Source organism: Oryctolagus cuniculus, chromosome 1 (genome assembly GCF_051225735.1).
Source record: "Oryctolagus cuniculus isolate XC-2025 breed Fujian yellow rabbit chromosome 1, ASM5122573v1, whole genome shotgun sequence".
NCBI lineage: Eukaryota > Metazoa > Chordata > Mammalia > Lagomorpha > Leporidae > Oryctolagus > Oryctolagus cuniculus.
The window spans coordinates 49,006,588-49,021,533 of NC_142867.1; the positions used below are offsets into that span (position 1 = coordinate 49,006,588).

Here is a 14,946-nt window from a genome sequence, read left to right on the forward strand (position 1 = left end):
GAGAGACCTCCAGCCAGAGTGGCATGGAGGGGGCTCCAAGGGAAGCAAAATCCCTATGACTTTCTCGAGACAACATATTTGCACTTATATTATAGTCAAAGTCTTAAGGGTTCTACTAAATAGTTAAGTAGATTTTCAGAAGAAAATAGGCTAGGGCTATAAATAACAATCAAATGAACAAGTGTTCAGTTTCACTATAGAGATTTTAAAACAGTCGTAATATCATAAAAAAGTACAGTTATATGTAATTTCTACCAATTTGGCAAACCAAACTTTGAGTTCAGCTCTGCCTAACTTTATTCCTTATTTCATCTGATCAATTCCAGTTGTTCTTCATTGAGGAAACACTGCAAGATATAGGCACAGGCAAAGACTTCTTGGAGAAGACCCCGGAGGCACAGGCAGTCAAAGCCAAAATTAACAATTGGGGTTGCATCAAATTGAGAAGTTTCTGTACTGCAAAAGAAACAGTCAGGAGAGTGAAGAGACAACCGACAGAATGGGAAAAAATATTTGCAAACTATGCAACAGATAAAGGGTTAATAACCAGAATCTACAAAGAGATCAAGAAACTCCACAACAACAAAACAAACAACCCACTTAAGAGATGGGCCAAGGACCTCAATAGACATTTTCCAAAAGAGGAAATCCAAATGGCCAACAGGCACATGAAAAAATGTTCAGGATCACTAGCAATCAGGGAAATGCAAATCAAAACCACAATGAGGTTTCACCTCACCGCGGTTAGAATGGCTCACATTCAGAAATCTACCAACAACAGATGCTGGTGAGGATGTGGGGAAAAAGGGACACTAACCCACTGCTGGTGGGAATGCAAACTGGTAAACCCACTATGGAAGACAGTTTGGAAATTCCTCAGAAACCTGAATGTAACCCTATCATAAAACCCAGTCATCCCAGTCCTTGGAATTTACCCAAAGGAAATTAAATTGGCAAATAAAAAAGCTGTCTGCACCTTAATGTTTATTGCAGCTCAATTCACAATAGCTAGGACCTAGAATCAACCTAAATGCCCATCAACATTACCCTGGATAAAGAAATTATGGGATATGGACTCTATACAATACTATACAGTAGTAAAAAACAACAAAATCCAGTCATTTGCAACAAGATGGAGGAATCTGGAAAACATTATGCTGAGTGAAATAAAGCAGTCCCAAAGGGACAAATATCACATGTTCTCCCTGATTGGTGACAACTAACCGAGTACCAAAAAAGGAAACCTGTTGAAGTGAAATGGACACTATGAGAAACATTGACTTGATAAGCCCTAGTCCTGACTGTTGATGAACAACTTAATACTTTATCCCTTTTAGTATTTTTTTTGTTCTACTTAATACTATTGGTTGAACTCTGTAATTAACACACAATTATTCTTAGGTATTTAAATTTAACTGAAAAGTGATCCCTGTTAAATATAAGAGTGGGAATAAGAGAGGGAGGAGATGTACAGTTTGGGACATGCTCATTCGGACTTACCCCTGATGGCAGAGCTAGAAACATGCTGGGGATTTCAATTCAATCCCATCAAGGTGGCATGTACCAATGCCATCTCACTAGTCCAAGTGATCAATTGCTGTTCACAATTGATCATAATGATAGGATTAAGAGTCAAAGGGATCACATAAACAAGACTAGTGTCTGTTAATATTAACTGATAGAATTAAAACGAGAGAACGATCCAATACGGAAAGAAGGATACACAGCAGACTCATAGAATGGCAGATGTTGTAAAAGCACTCTGGCCTCAGAATCAGCCCTTAAGGCATTCAGATCTGGCTGAAGAGCCCATGAGAGTATTTTAGGCATGGAAAGCTAAGATGCTCTGGCAAAAAAAAAAAAAAAAAAAAAAAAAAAAAAACTAAATGAAAGATCTCTGTGAGTGAGATCCCAGTGGAAAGAAGGGGCCATGAAAGATGGAGGTACCTTTCTCTGAAAAGAGGAGAGAACTTCCACTTTGACTATGACCTTGTCTAAATAAGATCGGAGTTAGTGAACTCAGAAGGTTTACATAGCCTTGGCAACTCATGACAAGAGCCTAGGGTGATTACTGACGCCATAAACAAGAGTGTCAATTGTTAATCAACAACAGGAGTCACTGTGCACTTACTACCCATGTAGGATCTCTGTCCTTATTATGTTGTTCAATGTGAATTAATGCTATACTAGTACTCAAACAGTACTTTACACTTTGTGTTTCTGTGTGGGTGCAAACTGCTGAAATCTTTACTTAATATATACTAAATTGATCTTCTGTATATAAAGATAATTGAAAATGAATCTTGAGGTGAATGGAATGGGAAAGGGAGCGGGAGATGGGAGGGTTGCAGGTGGGAGGGAAGTTATGGGGTGAAAAAGCCACTGTAATCCAAAAGTTGTACTTTGGAAATTTATATTTATTAAATAAAAGTTTTTAAAAAATCCAGTTGTTCTTTAATATTTATCTATGTGAAAGGCAGAGTTGGGGGTGGAGGGAAGGAGAGGAAGAGTGAGAGAATCTTCCATCTGAAGATGGGCCAGGCCGAAGCCAAGAGCCATGAGCTTTTTCTGGGGCTCCTATTGTTGCTGTTGATTCCTTCTGAGAGGAGGAGCACAGTAGGGGCAAGAGGCATGGAGTCACAACATAGACACCGGGAGTCGGGTGAAAGCAGGCCAGAGGCAAGCAGCCCGCAGACTCATTTATTTCAGTTGGTACAGCAGCTTATATAGCCAAGGTAGCCAATCCGGTCAAGAAGTAGTTTATGCCCTAACCAATCACTGCCTGTTGCCAGGAAGGCTCCTTTTCAAGGTGGGTTCCGAAGCCATTCCTGAGTAACTGATGCTCGCTTGCTCACGGCCATCTTGGCATGGCCTTCTCATTCTACCACATCCCACATGGTGCAGGGGCAATCTTCTGCTACTTTCTCAGGAGCATTACAGGGAGCTCGTTGGAAGTGGAGCAGCTAGGACTCAGTGCAGTATTCTCATATGGGATGCTGGTGTTGCAAGTAGCACCTTAACCCCTTTTGTCACAACCCCAGCTCTTCTTTCTCAACTAATATCACTGCTGGATGCATTTGTTTTCCGACAGCTCCTGGGTAACAGAACCAGGAAAGGACAAGAAATATGAAAACAACCACAAATGACACAAGAAGCATTTGAAAAATACTTTATATCCAGTTTACTTAGTGACTTAGCTCCAACCAGCAGAATAAGTCTCATGAATCAGCTGACCGACATTAGATAATCAGCTTTTTTTCTTTAGGAAGTGATTATTCCAATTTCCCTAAGGCATTTATTTCATTGAAAAGATTAATTTTATTTATTTGAGAAACAGAGTTATAGGAGAGGTTAGAGCCAGAAACAGAGAGAGGTCTTGCATCCATTGGTTCACTCCCCAAATGGCTCTAACAGCCACAGCTGAGCCAAACTGAAGCCAGGAGCCAGGAGCTTCTTCCAGATCTCCCATACAGGTGCAGAGGCCCAAGGACTTGGGCCACATTCCACTGCCAGGCCACAGCAGAGAGCTGGATCACAGGTAGAGCAGCCAGGACTCGAACCAGCGCCAATAGGGATGCTAGCGCCACAGACCAGGGCTTTAACCCGCTGTGTCACACCACCATCCTCTACCCACAAAGCATTTACAATGAGATGGTTAGCTCTTTCACAGATTTTACCTTGGCAGGCCTATCCACTGTTGAGGGCACTTCTATCATCTAGAACATTTTCAACCAACACATGGAAATATATTTTAGAAAAATAATGAAGGTGACAAATTCCCAGTCAAACCAGTGAAATCTTGTGGTAAGTTCATTGCAGCACTAGCAAAATATGAGCAACTGGGAGAAGGAATTACTCTCTCCTAGCCAAGGGCCCCTAATGTGTAAGAACAGCAACAGCAGTGCAACTCACACACAGTGCCAAGGCCTGGCCTGAACAAGGTCAGGTTCAATTCACAGGGAGACTGGTACAGCATAGAGAGACCGCGGGCGGTTTCACCATGCATCTCCTTAGGGTCACAAACCACCACACGGAGGTCACATGGGAAACTTGTTCCCCAGTACAACATGAGGAAAACCATACCCACACTAACCACACCCCAGCGTCTATCCTGAGAACACACTAACAACACTCAGTGGCTCTGGCCGGATCCTCCTGGTGTCAACTCCAAGACACAGAGCTAAACGTTGCTTGCTGGGAAGCACTTTACCTTTTCCAAAGGAAGAAAATCAGTCCAATAAATACAACTGCCACAGCAATAGAGAAGACATAAATCCAAAAGTCATTATCCATGGCAGATTCTGCTGAGAGGAAGAGAAGAACGTTAAGAGAAAGCGAATTGCAAGAGCCAGTAAGACAACCCAACTGCTGCTAGGACCTGTGTGCTTTGTGTCATTTGCCCTCTGCCACATGCCTCAGCATCACCAATCCTATCACATACACCGTGACACATCATTGTTTCATCCCTTGTCAGAAATGCACTGTAATACGGGCACAGCACACCACGGACACGGGCCACAGGCATCTTCAGAGCTTCTGTAGCCACCACTTCATCTTCTCTCACTTACACACATACCTCCCCAACCCCTCACACAAACACACACACACACACAGCATATTTCCTATTCACTTGTCTCCCACACACCTGCATGCACACATCTAGAACACACCACTCATACATACCCTTACTTCCAAGAATAATTCCTTTATCCTCTAGGAGCACGCAAGGTCCCATCTGGTACACCTAGACAAACATCCCCCCAGGACCTCTGCCTTCCCTACCCCTCCTAGCTCCGGAAGATGCACCTGCCCAGCAGAGTCATTCCTACCCAACACTAGAGACCTGATCAGGTCACCCCGGATGAGGTCAAAAACCTCCCACCTTGCCAGCAGGAGGGGCTCTGTCCTGAGTTGTGTTGTCCTAAGGATCTGCTAGGCCTGGGTAAACCCCCAGGCAGCTGTAGGACCCCTCCACAATGGCCATATATCCTGGGGACTCAGCCCTTGAGACAGGACCACTAATGTGGCCTCTGCCAGCCAACAGTTCATAGTAGATCTGGATCCTGCTGGAAGGGATGTTGCAGGCTGGTTCCTGGCCCCTGCTAGCCCCTTCTCTGCAGGGGATTTGGGCAGGATCCTGTCCCCATCCCCCATCATCAGGCCAGCTTCCCACTCCAAGACACACAGACCATCCAGACCTAACCCTGAAGGTGCCATAAGCTGATGAGCAGCCCTGTTTCGACTGGACAACTATTATCACCACTCTCTACTGACCAGACATCTGGTGTAGGGACTTAGTCTGGGCTGCTGATTCGGAGCTGGGCAGGGCCTGACCCCAGCTTGTTCCCTCCAGCCCAAGCTTTCTCTCCTTCCCTGTCAATCCCAAGAAAAGATCCTTGAGGCATCCAACAATTTAAGTTACACTCCCTCAAGGTGGCGGGAAGCGCCATGTCCAGAAAGATGCTTACCTGTCTCAATCGCTGGAAGACTGAACCGCTGGGACGTGTGCAAGGATACATGTCCCACCACGCACTGGTAGATGGCCCCATCAGCTTCCACTGGGGACTTCAGTGTCAAGTAGCTAGTAACATTAAATGTCCCATCCTCATTCTTGACCGGAGGGCCAGTGAAGACGCCTTCAGAAATCTGTAGGTGCTGGGGAGCCTTCTGGGTCCACTTCTCCCAAGTTATGGTAATGGATTCAGGGTAGAACCCAGATGTCTTGCACACCACACATGCATATCTGTTTTCTTTCATTGGGGCTTGGTCCAGAGTTACTTTGCCAGCTGGGGAAGCTGCCAGGAGAGAAGAGTCACACAGCCTCAGGCCCAGAGCTCAGCCATCCTTTCCTGTCCTCACAGCTTCTGCTAACTGACTTCCCTGGTGCCCACACATCTGTCCATCACTGCTACTGGCCAAGACGGGACCAGATCCACGAGATGGCCACTCTGCTTAAAGACCGAGACCGAGGTTGGGTAATTCTGCAGCCATGCCAGTCCTGACATGCTGCGAAGCACTAATGTACCACACCAGACAGTGGCTCCCTGAAGGGAGGCAAGCACAAGTTTATGACCAGCCTGAGGTCTGACACGTAGCATGACCGCAGGAGAGGGGAGTGAACTGATGGCACTCACATTCACCTAACCGTCATCATGCCAGCGCTCCATGAGTCTCTTAGCTATTTTGCATCGTGCACACCTTGGAGAATCTGCAGAAAATCATGGAGCACTGTGGTGGTACAGACTCCTAATTGCTGCCTAATTTCCAGTCTGTGTTTTTGGTTAGATGTAACACATCCAGATTAAAGCTACATCACCCAGCTTCCACTGCAAGTCAGCGTGGCCATGTGAACTTAGGGTCTGAGGGTTCCAGGCACAATCAAAAGTGGCAAGAGCAACTTGCAGAAAGCCTGCCTAAATAGAAGTGTGTCCTGAAGAAAAGGGCCGTGGCCGTCGCTCCCGTTCCCCTTCAGCATCCTTCTCCCCTTCACCTAGGAGGCAGCAGTGATGACTCAGGCAATTGGGTCCCTGAACCCACATGGGAGCCCTGGCTGCGGTCCTCTCTCAACCCATTGGGAGCATTTGGGGAGTGAACCAGTGAATGACAGCTCATTAGTATCAATGAAAAAACTTGTATCAAATGTATCACACTGGGGTTGGCATCGTGGTGTAGTGAGTAAAGCTGCTGACTGTGGTCCAGCATCCAATATGGGCACCAGTTTCAGGCTCAGCCGCTACACTTCTGACCCAGCTGCCTGCATACATCTTTAACAGTGTGCCATACTAACACAAGACATCAATAATGGCAAGGGCTGGGGATTAGCTTTACAGATTTGAAATGACACCAAACTAATTGCTATGCATTCTAGAGGTTGGTTTTTGTTTTTTTAAGATTTATTAATTCGAAAGGCAGAATTACAAAGACAGAGAGGGAGAGCTTCCATCAGCTGATTCACTCCCCAAAGGCCACAAAAGCCAGGACTGTCCACGCCAAAGCATGGACCCAGGGGCTTCTTCCAGGTCTCCCACTTGGGTGCAGGGCCCCCAGGAACTTAGGCCATCTCCTGCTGCTATTCCAAGTATGTTATCAGGGAACTGGATCAGAACTAGAGCTGCCAGGACTTGAACAGGTGCTCATATGAGATGTGCAAATGGCAGGCATCAGCTTAACACACTATATCCCACGGCCGGTGCCTTAATTTTTTAGTAAATGTAAAACTCTCCTAGAAAAAAATAAAGTCCATTATTTTTTCAAAAATCATTGTTTTTGGTTCTCTATCTGGTGCAGAGGAAATGAATCCTAACTAACATATATCCCCACTCCCAAAGTCAATATGTCACAATATTCAAGGTCTTATGTACAGTCATGGAGGGCTCACAGACAGTGTTCCCTTATTAGTACTGAACTGTGTCCCTCTACAATTACCATGTCCCCCAAATTTCTAGCATCTCAGAATGAGACTGTACTAAAGAGAAAACTCAGCTTAAATGAGAACACTTGGGTAGGTCCTCATCTAATCTGACTGGGGTCCTTAGCAAACGAGGAAATAGGGACCCACAGATTGTTGTGTGAACCACCCAATCACTAGTGTTTCATTATGGCAGCCCCAGCAACATACCCACTAAGTCCCTCCACATATTAGCAGGTCACTTTTTCCAAAATATATATATAAATATATTCTAACTTTCACACATGAGAGAAAACATGCAGTATCTGTGAGTGTCTGGCTTATTTCACTTACCATAATTGCCACCAAGTCCATCCATTTGGCTGCACATGGCATTACATCCTTTCATTTAAAGATTTCTTTATGTATTATGAAAGAGCAAAACAACAGAGAAAGAGGGAGAGGGAGAGGGATGGGGAAAGAGAAAGAGAGAGAGAGAATGAGAGCGAGAGCAAGAACGAGCTTCCATATACTGCTTCATTCCCCAGATTACTGCAACAGCCCGGGATAAGCTGGGCCAGAGCGAGGAGCCAGGAACTCCATCCTGGTTCTCCCACATGCATGGCAGGAGCCCCAGCACTTGGGCCATCTTCCACTGCCTCCCTGGGCACACTAGCCAGGAGCTAAAATGGAAGTGGATCAGCCAGACTTGAACCAACACTCTGGATATGGGATGCCAGTGGCAAAACCCACTGTGATACAACCCAGGCCCCAGATGTGGGCATCTTCACCGCTAAGCCAAACCCTGGCCTGTGTTGCCTTTCTCTGAACACCTTCCTCCCTGGTCCCCTTAATGGCCATGGTAACTGACTCCCACCAACAGCGTGTCAGGGTTCCCTTTTCTCTACGTTCTCACCAGGGTGCATCAGGCCTTTTTGTAATGGAAGATAGTGGAGCTCAAGGATGGATTCAGGGGATGTTTTTGTCCTGGGAACTTTTCTTCCTCACTTCAGGCACTCAATTAGAGGTTTGCACTTGTTGTCCTATCACACGGCCCATTTCGCATTGGGAAATCCAGGCCCAAAGATATTAAATGACAGATGCACTCAGTGTGGAAGCAAAGAGCTGGCATGGGGGTCACTTCTGAGAGCCACAGCCCAGCTTCCCTCTCCTTTCCGAGGTACCTCTTCAGTGAGACTGACTCCCACCCCATATGGGAATAACGTAATGATCACCATGGCCGCCTTTCTCTGCCCACGCACAGGGAATGAAGCTGTGCCCTGACAGTCACTTCCCCTGCGTGTTTTCATGGCATCTTCCCAACAGCCCTCCCGGGCAGACGACTCCCCTTGTTCAGACAAAAGGGCACTGAGATTCAGAATGCCTAATAGCTTGCCCAAGGTTGTCTAATTCTACCAAAGCCCAGGACTCAACCCACGTCTGATCCCCGGGCCCCTGCTCTAAGCCTTGCTCCACCCGAGCCCCAGCACCAGGGCAAGGAACCGCAGGGCGCTGCCCTAGGACACTCACCCACAACTTCCACCTGGACTACGCCCTCTGCCTTCTGGGGGGTGACCACCACCTCACAGCGGTACTCTCCGGCTTCCCTGAGCTGGATGCCAGGCAGCCGCAGTGAGGCGTCTCCCCTCTCCAGCAGCTCAAGAGGCACGCTGGCTCCAGGTCGGAATGCTGCTTGGTGACCGCCATAATACTCATACAGCCTGGCTTCCATTTCCGATCCTCCAATCTTCCGAAACCAGATGACACCCATGATGCTGCTGTCCAGGAGTAGGGAACCGGGGATCTTACAGTAGATGGTGACGTCCTCATTGAGGAACACGACCTGAGTCTTCCCTGCCATCTCCACTTTCAGAAAACCTGTGGCGACAGGAGAACTCAGTTATAGGAGCCCCTTGGCAAATAACAGGCCCGCAGCTCAAACACAACCACATGAATGGCAAGCAAATTCCTTTAGGGCATGGATAGGGAAGGACTCAGGACAGGGGTCCTTTGTCCATGGCCCTGTTACAGTGGTAAGTGGAGGATTCGACCCCCGCCCATACATCAAGATGGCTCCTGCTGATATGAAGCCCAGGAACTGGTCTATCCACGAGAAAGCATGAGGCAGATGAACGAGCAAACGAGCTGATTGCTAGCAAAGTATTTTATTGAAAAGTACAGAGGGACTGAAAGCTAAGGGGCAAAGTTCCCAGTGAAACAACCAGGAGGAGCTTTTTCCCAGGAAAAAGTTGTGAAAGGAAGTCATCTGGGGGTTTTATACCACTGGAAAATTTGGCCATGGACTTTTCAAGGAAAGCACTTCTTGTGTGGTCAGCTCATCCTGCCTTCTCGTGTCCTATTCCTCCCATTAGGCTTCCTCTTGGATGGAGAACAGGTTCTGTCTTGGGGCCTTCTGCAGGAGGAGGTGGGGATTGCCTTCCACAGTAGATCCAGCCACCTGGCCTTCTGCGTGGCCTTGGCACCTGAGTGCACTTTTCTACAGACTCTTCCACAAATTTATTTATTAATTTATTTTTAATGGTAAGCTTTTTTTTTTCAGTACCAATCAGTCTTCATTTATTCATTGTACTTCCCCAAGGAAAGGAGAAGGGATGGGAAAGTCAGCCAGGTCTCCCACATGGGTGCAGAGGCCAAAGCACTTGGGTCATCTGCTGCTGCTTTCCCGGGTGCATTAGCAGGGAGCTGAATCAGAAGTAGAGCAGCTGGGACTGGAACCCGTGCCCACGTGGCATGCCAGCACTGCATGCAGCCGCTTAACCTGCTACCCCAGAGCACTGACCCCCTAAACAGGCATTTTGATCAACACATTCTTGGCCATCGAATATGGACAACATGATCCAACACAAAAGGGAAACTTCTCACCCTCCACTATAAAAAGGGCAGTCCAATACCAACTGTTACAGAAATGAAGTCACATGGAAAACTTTCACCAACTGCATGACCTGTCTTCTCAGAGGCGTCCTCCACGGAGAGATCTCGCTTGGCCTCCTGGTCAGTCCCTGGAAGCATTTCTCATCTTCCACCCAGGGAAGACAACCAGCTTTCTCCACACTTGCCTGCATGTCAGCTTTAATGTCTTCTACAGAACCAGGTCCTTTAGGTGCTTTAGGAGTGTTTCCTGCTTTTTGAGGGATTGCTGACCTTTTGATGTTGGGTTCATGGTTTTGAGCCCTTCCCATGCTGGCTGGATTTTGTGACTTTTGGCTGGGGTATCTCCTATACAGCTGCTTCTTCAGTCTCCTCCTCATCGTCATCTCCATTGCCACCACCTCCATCAGCGGCAGGTTTTGCTTTTCCTGAGGTACCTTGCTGCACCCCTAGGAGCAGATTGCCTTCCAGGTGTGCTTAACAGTCTCACGTCCTCCTCTTCTTGAGTCCACGTCTTCCTCCCTGGCCACTAAGGGCGGTCCACTCACATGCACAGGCCCTGAACCACACTTCAGCCTGAAGACAGAGGTGGTGCTATTTCAAAGCCACCCAGGGAAACCATTGGCCGTACATTTCCAAAATTGCCAGGGTGCCTGTAACTGGACTGGCCGCATCATTCATTGCTTCTGCCTCAACAATGTGACGTGCATCCTGTGCACCAGCACCTAACTGGACATCGTTAAAGATAACTGGTGCTGATTTTGTCACTGTCCACTTCAAAGTGAGAATCTTTGTTAGCCTTTAGTTCACAACCAGAAAGAGTTCTGGGGCCTCGTGTCCATGTCCACCGAATCTTCCACGAGGCAGAGGCGTGCACCAAGCTAGGAGAGCAGGTGGACAGAAGCCGCTGCCCACTGCTGCAAAGGACATCCACGCAGGACTGGGCCACGGCAGGCTTTTATTCTTTTTGAAGCTGTTGTACATGAAATTGCTTTCTTAACTTTATTTTCAGGGTGTGCACTCAAATGCTTAGAAATACTATTTATTCTTTTTGATATCATCATCAACTATTCTGTTTAATGTCTACATTTTTGCATTTTTTTATTTGAAAGGCAGAGAGAGAGAGAGAGAGAGAGAGAGAGAGAGAGAAGGCAGAGAGAGAGAGAGAGAGAGAGAGAGAGAGAGAGTGAGGTCTTCCATTGCCTGGTAAACTCTCCCAAATGAATGCAAAGGACCCAGCAGCACCAGGTGGAAGCCAGGAGCCAGGAGCTTCTTGTCTCCCACGTGGGTGCAGGGGCCCAAGCAATGAGCCATCTTCTGCTGCTTTTGCAGGCACATTAGCAGGGAGCTGGATGAGAAGTGGAGTAGTCAGGACTCAAACCGGCGTCCACGTGGGATGCCAGAGCTGCAGGCCGTGGCTTTAACCCCCATTTTTACTCTCTTTAGAACTTACTTTTGTTTCTCAAACTTGGGGAAATAGCATATGCGTTTACACACATACATGTCGCGTGTGTATATGGCACTAACGCTTATGGCACAAAGCCTTTCCTCTGCCTTCAAGATCTGCCAGAGTTCTAAGCCTGCAGGTAGGCAGCCCCTGGCCTCCGGAAGCCTCCGGAAGCCTCCGCCGCCGTCCCCCCCCTTACCCCCCCCGCGCGCGCGGGCGCGCGCACGCGCGCGCGCACTCGCCACACCCAGAAGGTCTGGGCGATCGGGCGACCCCTAAAGCGCACTCTTAGGACACAGTCTCGGGGCTGTCACCCGGCACACAGAATGCCTTCAGGACAGTCACCTGTGGAATCGCTACCCGAGTCTGTATTTCACGAAGCAGGGCTCCGAGCCGGGCTGGCGACGGCGGCGTCCCGTTCCCACCCCCTCTCCCCAGACCCAAACCCCAGACCCCGGGCCCCCCACACCGCACCGTCCCCTCCGCTCCCTGGCCGTACCTGTCGCCCCCAGCGTGCCCCACACTGCCAGCAGCAGCGGCGCTCCCAGCCCGGTCGCCATTCATTCACTCAGCCGCTCTGCGTTCCGTCCCCTTCGCGGGTGATGGACGGTGAGCAGAGCGCTGCCCTGTCAGCTGCTTCCCAAGCCGGGGGCGGGAGAGGAGACCGTTCTCCCGCCGCGGACGCGAGCCGTGTGCGCAACCGCGAAGTTAGAAAAAACTCTGGAAACCCTCTGGAGTAGCCGGCGGCGCCTGGAGCCAGGTGAGCAGGTGACTACGATTCCGTGGATGTTCGCGGCTCGCCGAAATTGGGATCACCCACGGAGAGCCCCCGACCTGGAGAGGTGATCCGGACGGCACTTCCGAACCTGAGGCGCTGTTCGCAATAATTGAGCTGGGAAACCCAGTGCGCCAGGTGGCGGGCGCGGCGGCCTGGGTGGTGCGGACCGGAGTGCTCGGCTAGCCGGGCCGGAAGCCGCGGGAGGCCTGTAGGCAGAGGGCCCGGTGGGCGGGGCGGGCCGAGTGGCAGAGCGGGCCGGTGGGCGGGGCGGGCCGAGTGGCAGAGCGGGGCGGTAGACGCCGCGGCGCTCACTCCACTGGAAACAGCTCCTTTCCTGGAGGTCTCTAAACCCCGAGAGGCAGAGAGAGATGTCTGGAGGTGAGAGACCAGCAGAGCGTGCCCGTCCCCCAGCTCCCTCTCAGCAGGAAGCTGGCTCAGCCAGAGCTCAAACCCAGGACTCCCATATGGGCTTCTCACCCGCCCTGCATTCTTCCCACTTTGTCAAACGTCTTCTCCCCCACGGAATTAAAAGGCAAATACTACATATTTTTCGGGTTTTACGTGTGCCGTAATTAAAGATGAATCCCTGCACACAATAACTGGAATAATAGTGTTAACAAAAACTTACCCTGAAAAATTGATGGAACATTCATAAAAGGAATCCAAGTATAACAACTGTAGTGTAAAATCTGTCTTTCTGATTCTCTATCAAATTGAAATCCCGTTATTTGTAGTTTGAAAAACAGTCAAACTCTAAATAAGCCAAAAACAAATCAAAATATCTTCAGGCTAATCAAAATTTTTCCTGTTTAGAAATTAACAAAGCATTTTCAGTCACATACTTATAAAGATTGCTTCTATAACTCAGCACTTAAATAGAAAAAATTTTAAAATTTTCTCCAACTTGGCGATAATAAAATCAAAGGTCCTTAAAATCCTGACTTTAAATTAGGATGTGTAGCCTTCACATTAAATGGTTCCTAAAACACTAGCTTCCTTCATTTATTTATTTATTTTAAAGACTTATTTAATTTTTATTTGAAAGAGTTAGAGAGAGGTAGAGACACAGAGAGAGGTCTTCCATCTGCTGGTTCACTCCCCAGATGGCCACAACAGCCAGAGCTGAGCCCACCCGAAGCCAGGAGCCAGGAGCTTCTTCTGGGTCTCCCACGTGGGTGCAGGGTTGGGCCCTCTTCTACTGCTTCCCCAGGCCATAGTGCACAGCTGGATTGGTAGATGAGCAGCCGGGACTAGAACAGGCACCCACATGAGATGCCGACCCTTCAGGCCAGGGCTTTAACTCGCTGTGACACAACGCTGGCCCCAGCTTCCTTCATTTAAAGGAAAAGCAGTGATGGAAATGTTTTTTCATGGCTTAATTGCAGGTGCAATTTTGTTTCCAGAAGACACTGATGGTCTTCTATACAGACCTATTCTAGCCACAAGCATATAAATACACACACACACATATCCCACCCAAAACGCTGTTCCTTCAGTTAGAGGCCACATAACTTGGTACGCATGTAGCAGGATGCCTGCACCGAGACAACACACCAAGGCCTCTTACCACGAAGCAGTCTTTTATTAAGCCGGCATAAGGCCCAGGTGATTTCTTTATTCTTTTTTTTTTTTTTTTTAGATTCATTTTATTTATTTGAAAGACAGAATTACAGAGAGAGGTAGAAACAGAGAGAGAGAAGTCTTCCATTCCACTGGTTCACTCCCCAAATGACCACAAAAACCAGAGCTGAGCTGATATGAAGCCAGGAGCCAGGATCCAGGTGTGCCCCGCAGGTGCAGGGGCCCAAGGCCGCCCGAACCTGCTTAGAAGAAGGAAACCATGGCTCTGGGTATTCACTGGCCTCACATGGTTTAAAGCAAAATCCCAGCTTTTTTTTTATAAGAGTTTGTTTATTTGATAGGTAGAGTTATAGACAGAGGGAGAGACAGAGAGACATCGTCCATCTGCTGGTTCACTCCCCAGTGGCTGAAATTGCTGGAGCTGGGCCAAGTTGAAGCCAGAAGTCAGGGGCTTCCTGGCTCTCCCATGCAGGTGAGAGACCCAAGCACTTGGTCCATCTTCCAGTGCTTTCCCAGGCCACAGCAGAGAGCTGGATGGGAAGTGGAGCAGCTGGGACTAGAACCGGCACCCATGTGGGATGCAGGTGCCACACGTGGAAGATGAACCTACTGCGCCACAGCACTGGCCCCAACCTATTTTATCTTTTAGAAAATAACTCTTTTAATATAGTCACCTGATTGTATTGAGAAATACAGTGACTCTCACAGAGAAAAGAGGAATGGTTTGGGATAGTGACGGAATGTATGAATTTATCTGAAAGGCCTAGTGAATCCCATGCAGCTGGGCTTTTATTAAGGCATTAAGACTGAAAATGGTGCTACAACATCCTACACTCCTCCAAGATTTCCCGATGATTAAATATG

The 14,946-nt window shown here is 48.2% G+C and overlaps 1 protein-coding gene across 2 annotated transcripts; it reads right to left on the reverse strand.

Moving 5' to 3' along the window:
- Nucleotides 1–2,396: 2,396 nt before the first annotated feature.
- On the reverse strand, nucleotides 2,397–12,708 carry LOC103352451 (natural cytotoxicity triggering receptor 3 ligand 1). Of its 2 annotated transcripts, XM_008275104.5 has the most exons (5): nucleotides 12,223–12,708; nucleotides 8,918–9,265; nucleotides 5,469–5,795; nucleotides 4,211–4,301; nucleotides 2,397–3,094 (listed from the first exon to the last, which is right to left on the reverse strand). In XM_008275104.5, the coding sequence occupies exons 1-5, from the start codon at nucleotides 12,281–12,283 to the stop codon at nucleotides 3,052–3,054; spliced, it is 870 nt and encodes a 289-aa protein (XP_008273326.2). In that variant the 5' UTR covers nucleotides 12,284–12,708; the 3' UTR covers nucleotides 2,397–3,051. The 2 variants fall into 2 exon arrangements, with proteins under 2 accessions (XP_008273326.2, XP_089167123.1); XM_089310997.1 differs by lacking the exons at nucleotides 2,397–3,094; nucleotides 4,211–4,301; nucleotides 5,469–5,795 and adding an exon at nucleotides 7,727–7,806 and having other exon boundaries at nucleotides 12,223–12,603.
- Nucleotides 12,709–14,946: the final 2,238 nt, after the last annotated feature.

Coding starts and splice junctions, on each gene's coding strand:
- LOC103352451 (XM_008275104.5), bottom strand. CDS start 12,283: ATGGCGACCGGGCTGGGAGCGCCGCTGCTGCTGGCAGTGTGGGGCACG. Junction 4,302..5,468: donor TCTTCCAGCGATTGAGACAG/GTAAGCATCTTT, acceptor TCCTCTCAGCAG/AATCTGCCATGGATAATGAC. Junction 3,095..4,210: donor ATTTTCTTCCTTTGGAAAAG/GTAAAGTGCTTC, acceptor TCTGTTACCCAG/GAGCTGTCGGAAAACAAATG.